The sequence below is a fragment of the Micropterus dolomieu genome, linkage group LG16 (assembly GCF_021292245.1).
Source record: "Micropterus dolomieu isolate WLL.071019.BEF.003 ecotype Adirondacks linkage group LG16, ASM2129224v1, whole genome shotgun sequence".
NCBI classification, from domain to species: Eukaryota; Metazoa; Chordata; class Actinopteri; order Centrarchiformes; family Centrarchidae; genus Micropterus; species Micropterus dolomieu.
Genome location: NC_060165.1, coordinates 11,405,843 through 11,419,517, shown reverse-complemented (window position 1 = coordinate 11,419,517; position 13,675 = coordinate 11,405,843). Strand labels below are relative to the sequence as shown.

Genomic DNA, 13,675 nt, shown 5'->3' with positions numbered 1-13,675 from the left:
GGAGTTTCCACGACAGCTGGAAGCCGAGCGGCACGGGCGCATCGCTTCTTTGCTAAAATTATCGGAAATAACACGACTTCTGCTCGTCTCAGCACCTCCAGATAAACCCTTGTCTGGCATGGGCGACAAGAGGAGTCCCACAAGGTAACGACCGAGTCAGTGTGTTCGAGATATTTAAGCTAAGAGAGGGGAGCGGACATCGACCAGCGCGAGGGAAAAAAAGGGTTTTCTCCACGGTCTCGGTCTCTCTCTCTCTTTTCTCTCTCTCTCTCTCACCGCACGTGTGTATGTGCGCGCGTGCGGGTGTGTGTGTGCGCGCGCGGGTGTTAAAACCTCATCGCCAATTACAGTGTCGGATCACAGAGCGCTTGCAGATGATTTCCTAAATCCTATAGGCTTACCCAGATGTTTGCTATCGATAGCCTTCGTGGATGCGAGCTGAACTCACTCTTGTCTCCTCTCGCCCCCTTTCCTCTTCTCTTCTGCCACCCCCTTTTCGTGTTTTAATTTTCTTCTTTCTGTTTCTTTTTTACATTTATTGTTTTAAAAGGCCGAAGCGTCAACCGAAGCCCTCCTCCGACGAGGGGTTTTGGGACTGCAGCGTGTGCACGTACAAGAACACGGCAGAAGCTTTTAAGTGCATGATGTGTGATGTCAGGAAGGGGACATCAACAAGGTAAGCGATGGATATACATTACCTTTGGTCTCTTTTGCATTAGTGGGTCTCAAATGGGGGTCCTTGGGGACTGAGGGGCAGCCCCCCTCCCACCCCCCAGTAAAATGAAAAACAGTTTAAGCTCACTACCACCCCTTTCCCCTATAAGCAATTTGTGCATTTGTACCACGAGACAATCGATTAATAGAATTTTATGTGTTTCTTCCCACTGTAACTATACATATATAACTATATAGCTATATGGCTTGTTGTTCTCTTGTATTTTTCTGGTGATAATTGCATTTATTCTGTTTGTTTTGGTGAAAAAGACAACAATTACTTTATCAAACTCAACATTTGTGAATCCTCTTTTCCCTCTGAGCAGAGCATTGTAGCCTACTCTATGTTCTTGGCCGGGTGTTGACACTGACCTCCGTAAAATGAGAGAGAGGGATGGCTTGCTCTTTAAGCACACACATCCATCTTGTTGCCCCGGAGATATTTGTAACAGAGAGGGCGGTGAGGTGGGGGGGGGGGTACTCTAACAAACTCACACACACAGGTACTCAAGCAGAAATATACAGCGTGTAGGCGCACACACACACACTCTGTGCCCTCTGTGCTGTGGCTGATATTTGTCCTGACACCAGTGATTTGAAGCAGGAAATGACTGTTATTCCTGAGTGGCAGTCATTATCAGGATGAAAACACAACAAAGGACGAGAGGAGAGGAAGTGCAGCCGTTAGCTCTGGCTATGGGAAGCAATGTGTGTTGTTACATGATCTCCCTCCTTAATGTATAGCCAATTATCCTCTGCGTTAGCACACCTCTCCCACTGATTTAAACAGCAACACCAACGTGTCAGTTTTGATGCCTTTTCAGAAATGTGGTATTTCCTCACGTCAGTGCATGCGCTTCTAAGGCCGTGTGTGTTTTTGTGTGTGTGCGTGCACTTGTGTCTGTGTGTGTGTGGGAAGGCTAGTTGTGAAAAGAGGTTGTCAGAGCAGCTGCCAGACAGACAGCCATAGCTCATTACTATGCAACAGCTTAATCAGCCTGCTGTCATCAGGACACACACACGCTCACGTACAGATGCACTCAACATGCAAATTTTACACATGACTGCATACATATTCGTACACAAACACACGCTCTTAATACACACTCAAGTGCGCTGTTGCTGCTCGCACAAACATAGAGATTGAGCGGCAGACGCGCTGTTGTCATAGGGTCCTGCTTATTGCAAATGAGCGTTGATTGTTGAGAGGACACTCCAGGGACTCTGTGTGCTTCTGTAAAAACAAGCGGCTTTGCCAAGAACCTGTCTGAATCCTTGCGTCATCAAAAGCTGTGACACCCTTTGTCTTCCCCATCTGGGCAGTTTTTGGGGGGGAAGTTGGCAAGGACACAAGGACCCAGAATTACCTCGCTATGCCCCTGACACTCGGCGACAAATTTAGAAAACGTCCACGTGAAGGTCTTATTGAATGTTAATAACCCACTGTCTTCCCAACTGCAGTGCTGCAGAAATGTTTTAGTAGTATTAGCAGGAGGAGTAGCAGTGTTCTCGTGCTCTTGCAAATAGCCATACGCAAACTCTTACTCACGCCACACGCAGGCTAAGGCTGCAGCAAAATGGCCACACAGGTGGTCGCAGATGTTAACGACCGAACACAGCGGACAACTGGATATCTCAGCAAGCAAGCTGAAGGTGCTAAAGGGCAAACGACATGCTGAATATAAATGTAGGATGCAGCAAAATTCCCTCGGTGGTTGCTAAACAAGCATGACTGAGCTATTACTGCGAAGTAATGAATTAAAGCCTGACACTGGCATGGAGTGTCCAGCCGTTAGAGGAAGTGTCCCATAGCCTGAAGGTCACAGGTTTGACAGCCAGTCTGGGTTCTGAGGAAGTGGCTTAAATCAGCTCATCACTTGTCAAAGAGATCGAAAAACACCAACTAACTGCATAAAATGTCACTTTTGCCTAACAGCACCTGTGTCTTTTAAGTAAGCACTAGAGGCGATGAGTGCTAAAATAAAAAGGCCACATTTTTGGTAGAGAAAGATAGCCGTCGAGAGATACAGATGAATGTTTTATGAAGGTGAAGTTTAGCAGGCCTCACTGCCTAGATCCCTCTGATGTGGAGAGATGATCGACTGCAGGGACCCGACCCCGGCAGCTGATTGAACGTTGTCGAGGTACTGTGAGTTTGGCTGAAGACGAGGGATACATCAGCAGGATTAGACTCTCTTATCGGAAAAGGTGGATTGAAATGGAAGCGGGAGACAGACTGACAAAGAGGGAACTGGCTGACACGCCGCTAATTCTGTCAGTGGCTCGGAAACTTGCACGGCTACGAAGTCAAATTTGAAGAAAGACAAGGGAGACCTGCACACACAGAAATAAGTGTTTAAATATTCTCTCTACACCTACAGTTTTAGCTCTCTGGCCGCAAACCTGATGTAGCCATTTGTGCAGATTAGTATAGAAAAAAAGATGTTTCTTTTCTACGGCAAGCTGCTAGCTTACAGTCTTTAGCTAATTAAAGCTCTCTCGGAAGAGCTTTGGGATTGCAACATATCATGCAGCCTCATTACCTTAAGACTTTGCTGAGGAAAAAAAGTGGGAGAGACATTTTATCTTCCTGCCACTCTTCGGGCTCAGTCCCAGCCTTTGAAAACCAGCATGATAGATGAAAGTCACCGTGCAGCGGTGTGGTACTTCAAAAGAGGCTGTTGATAAGTGCAAGGTTTGACTCCTACATCGGCGGAAATACCCAGGCAGGGCATCCTTGGGCAAGACACTGAAGGGCCTCCCAGTGCACCTGTCGTTATGACCTGTCCTGGATTTAGAATATCATCTTAATGTTTAAAACATAGATGGAAGATGAGGCACGTTTCAGAGTTAATGCTCCTCTCTGGTGTTTGGAAGAAAAGCTGAAAATGTCATGTGAAGTGGCGTTGACAGACAGCCTAAACACCGCCCATAGCCAAATACTACTGGTTGTAATAGAGCGGTGTGTGTGACCTTCTCTGGTGTCTAGCCGCCGCCACCTGCATCTGTTCACTGAGCTGAGCCCTGACAAGTCGGGCCCAATAGCGGAACACTCGCTGTGTGCATGCTCTGCGTTCAGGAGCTTGTTGAGCAGCATTATATTTCTACAGGTCAGGACAGTGAGCTTGATCATGTTCCTATTAATTCTCTCTCTGCCTTTGGCTCTCTCGTTTGTGATCACTTTCGCCCCACCTTTTTGTCTCCTCGTTCTCACAGCTATTTGTGTTTGCTCTCTGTCTGCCTGCCTCTCTCTGGGTCTCCTTCTCCATCTCGCTCTCTCTGTCTCTCCAGGAGTTGAACTTAACCTCGGGCGTCTCTCTGTGACAGATTGACTGATGTGCAGGTTTTGTCAACTCCACCTAAACAGCACAAGCCGTTCTGTGCTGGCTGGGAACCTGTCAGCGTTTGGCTGTTCAGATGTTGTTTTATCATCCTCCGTGCAAGCTCGCCCTCGCAGTACACACATGGAAAATTGCGCTGTAATTGTGCAGTTGGCCTGATGTGCAGTTTGTTTACCCTCTTCAAAAAGTAGCTTTCAATATAATATAGTCCATAATATAGTCCAGAGTATCTAGTGCAAGATTTTAGCATATTTATTGAGTTTATTTATACATATGAATACAATAAAACACTCAAAACAGAGGCAAGGCAAATATGTATGAAGGCAAGTACTTATATACAAATACCTATAAGTAGAGCTGCAGCTGTTATCTGTAATCTGTTTTTTTTTAAATATAAAATTAAGTCCAAAGGGACATCTTAAAATGTCTTCATCGGTTTACACAAATATAAAAAGAAACTTTCATTTGCTATATCGTGAAGCCAGCAAATACACCAAAAGAAGACGGTGAATAATCACATGTAAACAAGATAAGTGAAATAAAAATGTTAGCACAAAAATCCAATAAGCAGTGCAGTGGGGAAAAATTGGTCAGATTGTTGGAATTTGGCAGCTCGCATGCATGAACTTTATGAATCTAGCCAGCGATTGGTTGTAGTAGATATCAGTTCTAAATATGAGATACTGATCAGCCTGCAGGAGCCATCTGATTGTGTGAAACAGAAACTGTGAGCCATGGCATGGCAGAGGCTTTCATAGAGAAAGTTTATCTACCGAGTATATGGTTTATTTTAAATTGGGTATCAAAATGCAATACAGAACTTGTAGTGCAAAAAGGAAAGGATTAATTATCTCTTTTTTTCGGTCTGTTTATTCTCTTAAAATAGCTGCACTGGTAAAAATGTGTGCAACTGCCACACAATAGTAATCTTCAATACATTATGTACATTAAAATACTGCCGGAAGGAAAATTTATTCGTTTGAAATGCACAGGGTAAATTAATGACTTTGCTGTAATTTTTATATTGTTCCACTGCCTGTGTACACATTTACACTTACAGGACTTGAATACTTGAGTTTCCTTTTGGCAATAAAATCAGTTACCCTATCCATACATATCTATTAAGCGTATTATTAGCCTCATGGTAAGGTTTGACCTCCTCCACACCAGTTAGCAACATGTGTGGGAGAAAGCTTTACCAGACACCACCATTTGGCTGCTGTGCTAATGTCAGTGTTAAAGTCTGATAACACAAAATGTGCAACTAGCAGAGCGCACCACATTTGACTCTCACCTTAGAGTCGTGTGTTTTCATTCACCTTGAGCACTGACAATCAAAACGCTGGGTTTGTTTTGGATTGCCTTACAACACCTTTGGCGGTAAATGTTAAATGTTGCGTCACGCACACCCTCACACAGTAGAGGGATTAATGAAACACATCCAGGTGTTTTCAGACATTTCTTCGTCGTGTGCGTTCTCACTGTTTTGGAATTGTTCTTGGCAGGCACCAACAAACGCTGATAAACAGGTTTCATGAGCTGGACCTGCGAGTGAGAGTGACAAATTGTTATGTAAGTAAAATGACTGATCCAAATTGCATCTGTAAACAGGTATCACGCGTGTAAAACACACTGTGTATCGCCAGTCAATGTTTGATCGTGCCATCTAAATGATCACATCCCCTTAGTCACACAGCATACAAACACTGAGTGTACATCAGGGACAATGAAGCTGGCTGTTATCACGTCACTGTGGCTCAAGATTATAGCTACGTGATAAGCCTGTAATTACTGCAGTGACACTGATGCATGACATACTGCTCTGTGTGTGTGTGTGTGTGCGTGCTGGCGGCCTGTGTGAGAGGGGAGAATGTGGTATAGTGTGGCTAGCGGGCTGTAGAAGGTGTCATAAACCACAGGACGTAGAGAGCCATCTGTCTCTCTCTCTCTCTCTCTCTCTCTATCTCTATCTCACACACACACACACACACACACACACACACACACACACGGTGATAGCATGTACAGGCAGGGAGAGACATTAATCATCGGGTTGGAGGAGCTCCCAGGAGCAGCCTACAACCTGCTGATAGAAAACCTAACACACACACGTACACCTACACCTAGATTGAGAGAGTGTTCAACAGGGCATAAAATGAGCTATTTCACAATGATCTTACAATCATCACAGAACAGTGAGATGAGATTTGTTTATAGCAGCGCACTCCAGCGCTTATTTTCAGCCCGTCAGCTGTCCTGTGGGCTGTTTGCTCATCACACAATGTACTCGACAAATGTTAGCAAGCAGTCCAAACATCTGCAGAATTCTGTCCTGCTGTCTTTTGGATGCAACGCATTACCAGTTAAACGTTGTTTTTTTAAATCGCAAATGCCTGGTATAATGGCCACAGGTGCCCTGCCAGGAGTAGAGCCTCCTTTATCCAAAACTAAAGCTAAAGGCTGCCCTGACTTAAAGCAAGATACTTATTTTATTTAGAAAAATACTGCACCTCATTTGTATGGACCTTTCAGTCCTGGCACAAACACTTTACCTCCTGATGCCCTGCAGTGGAGATTTAGGATTTGTTACAGCACCAGTGTTTAGTTTTATTAACATCTGTCCACCCAAAAACATAATAAAACTTGTGTGGCTTCTTCCTTTAAGTGTTGGGCTAAAACAGTTGGTAGGTGTACTTTGGCAGAAAGGAGTTCTCATGTTCTCACGGTCTGTGAAGAATTGTGAGTAACTGTGATGTTATGTTCGGTAAAGGGGGGGGGGGGGGGGGGGGGGGGGGGGGGGGGGGGGGTTGCATTGGAAGAAGTGTTGCTTGTTTGTCTTAGGCACCCACTTAAAAGCCCATTGAATTATCTGGAAAATGCATTGTCACAAAGCTGAACCTCAGCTTTGCCTACTAGGGTCAAAACTAATCACATCAAACCAACTGGTTGCCTGATGGAGTGTTTGAAGTTACTGAAAAGTCTCTGAATTTGATATCCCGTTGTCTGGGTGTCTTAGTAGACTAGACCACTCATAGTCGCTGTTTTTCAAAGTGGTCCTTTTAGAAAGGTCATTATGATTTGCCTATAAGCAGGTTCTGGCTCGTACAAACTACCACACCATCTGTGAGTCTCTCTGTGAGTGGTGCTGCTGATGACCCGTTTGTCCTCTGTGGCAGAAACTAGACATCCTGGCCAAACCACCCTGAGTCATAATTTGACCACATAATGAATTTGTTATGGACAAACATTTGCAATCAGATTTTGACCGAATCAGGACCAGAGGAGATCTTTTCTGGTAGTGTTAGTTGTTCGAGTGCCTTTTTTTTCTTCTCTGTTTCAGAGCACAGGCCAGAAGAGGAGGAGTGTGAGGTTAGTGGGTGCATCAGAAGGAGGAAGAGAGGGATAGCTATAGAGTGTGTGTGTGTGTGTGTGTTTATGACATATTTGCGTAGGGGTCAGCCAGAGTTCCCCTGTCAGTGAAATGTGTGAGGGATCAGTGGCAGCATGTGTACTCTCTAGCTCCTCCCCTCAGGCAGGACGTGACAAGTTTGTCTTTAGTTTGCGGTTCAAAACAAAAGATGTAAAAGGTTATTGGAGCTGGAGAGGTTGAAAGTGAAAATAATGCGTTTGTTTAATCTAAAGAAAGACAGAAGATGATGGAGAGTCTTTCACTAAGTGCTTTGGAATGCTAATAAAACAGGAGCAGAGGTGAACAGGAAGACAATGGCGGACGACATTCTGTGATTTAAAAGCTAAAAATTAAAGAGAGTAGGATTAATACCCATTGTTTTCTTTAACCTCTCCTTTGCAAGGAAATTTTATTCAGCGTGTTTAGACCTTCCTCGTAACATCCTTATTTCCCAGTGCGGGTTTAACTGCTGTAGAATAGATGGCATGAGAGGAGCAAATATTGTTTGGAACAACAGATCCAACACAGAGTATTAATGTCAGAAAGAATAGGCTGTTACATTAGGCACAGAAATTCCTGTTGGAATCAATAGACACACACACACTCCGCCAGCTTCCAGATGGAGGCCAGTAGCAGAGGCCTAAGTGCTAAGATAATAACCATCTGATTGGGTTAACAGAGGCAGCTCTGTTTAGGCCTGCCCCACCGTAATATTAGGTTGTCTGTCTCCTCTTTCACCTCCAGGTTATTGAACTGGCTCTATTAGTGAAAATCTACTCCACTGTAATACATGAAGAAGATAGGATGTACAAAATATGTTTATAGTTGGCCCCAATTGCTCTCAGGCGCAGCCAGTATTTTAGTTTGAAATTGAAAAGATCATAATTCGCCCCAGGTGACCATTTTTTCTCTTTTGATCGCACATAAAGCAAAACATACTAATGAGACAGTAGTAATTCATCTGTTCATTACATACACATACAGTAGGTCACACAGAAAACATATAAACCGCATAATGACATGATCATCAAAGACAAACCAAAGGAGGTGCTGAATGAGGCAGCCGGCCGTCTTGTTTTTATATTTGGAAGCTGGTAACATTTGGCCAGAGGGCATGATGGTCGACTCTGTTGTGACAATCGCTGTTCTGTGTGTGAGCTTCGGTAAATTTCAGAAGACCGGACATTTCTATATTGTATCCGGGTAAAAGGATGTCACGGAAAGCAGCACATTACTTGAGCTGGAAACCAAGGACTTTGAGAGGCCTCTGCTTTTATTTAAAATGTGTCAGCAGTTCTGCAGTGTCGTGCTGACAAGACAGACATATTAGAGGATCTCTACATCTCCTCCCAATCAGACAGTTATGTAGGCCAAGAGACCCATTTGCATTTCACTCTAGCCTTGCTAGTTTCACTGCATGTTCTGTGAAGGCAATGATAAAAAAAACTGACTCTGGGAGAGACTCTTTTGAAGCTGGGCCCCAATTTAGGTCATCCCAGAACTGTTAAACAACAGCTTTGCCCTTAGAACAAGACAGCAGACCAGCAGCCCTGGCTTATATATTTCCTCTTAGAAAATGAGGTGGAAGTCTCTAGATTAAGCTAAATAGGCCACCAAGGCTCTTTTTGACTAAAATGTAGAACACTGCACAGTAACACTTGGCCAGGTGCTCAAACTAATTTTGTGGATGGATTTTTATCAAGTCATGTACATTTGTACGCTCTCTAGGGACTGTGTTACGCCCTCATAATTACATTAGGCAAGTGCAGAAGGACATTTTTCATGAAGCACCTGGAGGCCAATGTTTTGTAATTGCAATACTTTTCGAAGGGTTCACTCACAGGTTAGGACACTTGAGTGAAGCTGTCGTGCAGTGTTACCAGCAGAGCTTTTGGAGTTACAGTATAAGAGCACAGATGCATTGCTTGGCTTAAATTCTAAGACACATTTTTTATATTTTATAAGCAACAGTTTAAAGCATGTATTACAGAAGACAAGGTGATGGCACCATTTTGGCATGTGAACAACCAATGTTCATAGGAGATCTGTTGTTAAAATAGTGTAAAAGCTTGTAAAACAGTGTAACTGGCTGATGAATTATGAAATTTGTTTTCAGTGTTGAGCTAATTGCAAATATGACTGCTCAACGGGGCTCAGAAAACACACTGTGCTCTTCTGTGTTCTCCTCATGCCCTCATGCTTCATCTGCTCATTTCTGTGTGTGTGTGTGTGTGTGTGTGTGTTGGCATGCATGTATGTGTACAGCCATGTGCACATGCCTAAATGCACCTTAGTGTATCTCTTGTTGATCGTGTTGGTTTATAAAGCAATGCATATGTTTTCAGGTGCACCCATTTTTTGATTTGTATCCACCACTTTGGCTTTCGATGCAGTAACTGCATGCTATGATGTGCATTGGTGCATTCAAACGTACTACTGTGTCTATGTGTGAATGTTTGCGTGCAAAATCCGGCACTAGATGTGTAGGCTCCCTCAACAGATGGCCTTTTCAACACACTCGCCTCTCGGCTAGGGTTCCTGCCAGCCCCAAAACACACACACACACAGACACTCCTGCACAGAAACACGATCGCAGCCTTCATGCATGCAAACTGTTGCCAGACCAGTTGCATAATGTATCATTTTTTGAGACAGCAGGCACTCATGGAGGATGGAAATGCGACTGTGAGGGGGAACATTTAGCTAACCTTGTTCCACCGAGCTATGTTTGAAATGCGATTTGCCTTTTAGCATTTTGTGGAGCAGTCATTGCCATCAGTGAGTGAACACTGTTTCTCTGTCATCAATAACAAACCAGGGACCATGGCTTTTGATACCTGAAATAAGCCAAGGCAGCAAAATCCAATACACTGTGTTTTGTACATAATCTATAATCACATTCTTAAAATAACATCATGGAAAATATAGTTATAGTCTGACAAAAGCCACTAACACAACTGACAGTGATGGAGAATGCGAAGTTGTTGAGGGATCATGACCCTGATGCTGCAATAGCAACTACTGGTTGTTGAAAGAGGCGGCAGGTGACAGGATTTATGAGTGCGTGCACCATCCCCTGGAGTTATAAAAGAGAGTGCAGTGCAGGAGAACAAGACATTCCACATTTGGGAGGAAAGGGGAAAAACATATTGGGTGTGACCTTTCAATTAAAATATGATACAGAACTGATGTCACTTTTCTCCTTTATTTACAACACCACACTACTGTTAGTTTCATGGATATCTCTGTGAGTTAGCTTGTAGTTTTATAAAAGCATGCAAAGAGAAAACCATACTGAAACCATCTGAATTCAGTGTGTTTTGCGCACATAGAATCCCTATCACATCTCTGTGTTCACCAAAACCGCTCATTCTGGGCACTAAAACAAGCCTGTGCAGGTATACACATCACAGATGGCTGTATCCTGAGTTTTAATCTGAATGCACTCAGTGTGTGTTGCCACTTGCTGCCAGTGTTAAGAACATTTCACCAGCACCATCCTAACCAGCACTGGCAGGGATTATTGGCTCTTGATTATGGTGGTAGGATAGCATGAAGCCATGTGTTCACTGTGATTTTCCCTCTCATTAATCTGCCACACTCTGTCATCCCACCACTCTCTCTCTTTGTCTCCCTCCACCGGATCAGGAAGCCCCGTCCCGTCTCCCAGCTCGTCTCGCAGCAGCAGGTAACGCAGCAGTTTGTGTTGCCCTCGCAGCCCAAAAAGGAGAAGAAGGAGAGAGTAGAGAGGGAGAAGAGCGACAGAGAGCCGGCGCTCAAGAAGAACAGTCACAAGAAGATGAGGTAAACAAGCTGACACGAGGTGGGGGGGGATCAACAGGAATCAGACATTACCGGGATGCATGAATAAACACCAGAAACTCTAGACGGTGTTTCCGTTCTGCCACCTGACGTTAGGTTGATGTGTTGTCATATTTCATAAAGCACTTCTAAAGATAGAAGTGCGGAGGGTGGGAAACACCAGAAATAAATTTCAAAGCAGTGTCTTGAAATTTGTCTTTGGAGTTTTCAGTGACAATGAAGCAAAAAGATCAAGGTGCTTTTCACTCTTGGGTAAATCAAATCAAAAGATAGTACTTTGCACTTGTTCAACGTGAAGTGCAAGGGATGATTAATACAAAACCTCATGCAGGATTTTAAAGAAATACTCTAAATAAGCGTTCTCATCTTTCCTTGTTTTTTCCCCAAATGTTTCTCTCTATCACAAGGCCCAGATTAAAAAACATCGACCGGAGCAGTGCCCAGCACCTGGAGGTGACAGTTGGAGACCTGACAGTCGTCATAACAGACTTTAAGGAGAAGGCCAAGCCCTCGTCCACCTCAGCTACATCGTCCAGCGTCGCATCCGCGGCTGACCACCACAACCAGAACGGCTCCAGCTCAGAGAACACAGAGAAGGGGCTTTCCCGCTCCTCCTCGCCACGAGGAGAGGGAAGCTCGGTCAGCGGAGAGTCCCACTGAGTCACCCCCACTCAAAACCTGCCCCCTGCCCCTGGCCCCGGCCCCCACCCACATCTCATCTGCAAGTCCACGGGTCGCTGGTGGAGCGTTCTGCCTCTGCTTTAGAGCTGCACAATAATGACTGAAAAACATTTTTTTGTGCTTTCTTTCTTTTGGATCTTCCAAATTTCAATTGGAATTGTGGCCCATTTATCAGAGAATGAGTTGCCAACACATCAGATTTAGCAAGTTTCAGTCAGTTTAAAGATTCTCCACAGCACTGGAATTCTGCATTTAGAAAGCAATATGAAACACATCTTGCTCCATCTTTGAAGTTTTTAGTGATCACCAATTTCACTTGGACATTTGGTGCAATTGAAAGGATCCCACACGCTGTCCAAAACTTGCTACTAGAATATTTACTAAGACAGCTTTATTCTGACAAGGAACTTCTTCAGTTTGGACAAGCTTTATGGTTTTGTACGGTTTCCTTCAGATGCACCTGCCTGTCAAGTTTTCTTTTTTTATAAATATTTTTGTTAAATGAAATGTGCAGCCCCACCCTTGACATCATCTTCAGTGGCCGGCAGAGTGACCTTTTCTACCCCCATGTGGAATTTTCAGCCTCCGTCTGGAATCTTTACCTGCCTGTTAAACACCCAACCATCCACTACACACTCTGTGTCCCTACACTGAAACTTTCAACTTCCCAGCAAACCTTTGCTCCTGTCCCAATTACTCTGATCTTTTACTTCTGGACTGCCTCTGCTGTAGTGGGACTTTTTTGACAAAGCAAAGCAGCAGTACTCGCACTGGCACCATTTGGTGTTTTTGCGTAATGTTTGGAGCAGGTTTGTGTAGTTCGGCTAATGCTTGTTATGGTTGTATAAAGGAACCGGGCAGGTTTTGATAAAAGTCCTTCTTTTAAAGAGTGCAGTAAGGTATAGTATATTATTTTAAAGGATAACACCAGTGTTTTCTGTTTTCAGTTTGTGCCAATAATCTACCCCTGTTTTACGTTACTCCCAGTTTGTCTGCACACAGCCAAGTTAGAGATACAGTCAGGGTTTTGTTAAAAACTTTGCAGCCTTTCATTTTCTATAGGATATAAACATAAATCACAACCCTGCATTAAGTGATATTTTTGATACATAGAATCAAATCAGTTTTAGTAATGTGTAAAGCCGAACATAATTACTAACTCTCCAGCTACATGCAGCTTTTAGTTCATTGTTTTGATTTGGTTTGTTTTCACATAGACCAACCATAGCAAGCCAGTTCAGACAAGCTTTTGTTACAGTACCTGGCCAGTTGCAATGGCAGAAGATTGAAGTTAATTAACTACTAGCTAACTAGCCAAGTACAGTACAAACCAGAGCTAAAAGTTTGGCCAATACCAGCTACTAGCTAACTATCTACTAGCCAAGTACAGTACAAACCAGAGCTAGATGTTTGGTCAATACCAGCTACTAGCTAACTATCTACTAGCCAAGTACAGTACAAACCAGAGCTAGATGTTTGGTCAATACCAGCTACTAGCTAACTATCTACTAGCCAAGTACAGTACAAACCAGAGCTAAAAGTTTGGCCAATACCAGCTACTAGCTAACTATCTACTAGCCAAGTACAGTACAAACCAGAGCTAGATGTTTGGTCAATACCAGCTACTAGCTAACTATCTACTAGCCAAGTACAGTACAAACCAGAGCTAGATGTTTGGTCAATACCAGCTACTAGCTAACTAGCTACT

The 13,675-nt window shown here is 43.8% G+C and overlaps 1 protein-coding gene across 1 annotated transcript; it reads left to right on the top strand.

Annotated features, from left to right (window-relative positions):
* On the top strand, positions 1–13,649 carry yaf2 (YY1 associated factor 2). Its single transcript, XM_046072322.1, has 4 exons — positions 1–144; positions 551–676; positions 11,113–11,268; positions 11,694–13,649. Exons 1-4 carry the CDS (start codon positions 119–121, stop codon positions 11,944–11,946), a joined length of 561 nt encoding a protein of 186 aa, XP_045928278.1. The 5' UTR covers positions 1–118; the 3' UTR covers positions 11,947–13,649.
* The last annotated feature ends 26 nt before the right edge of the window (positions 13,650–13,675 follow it).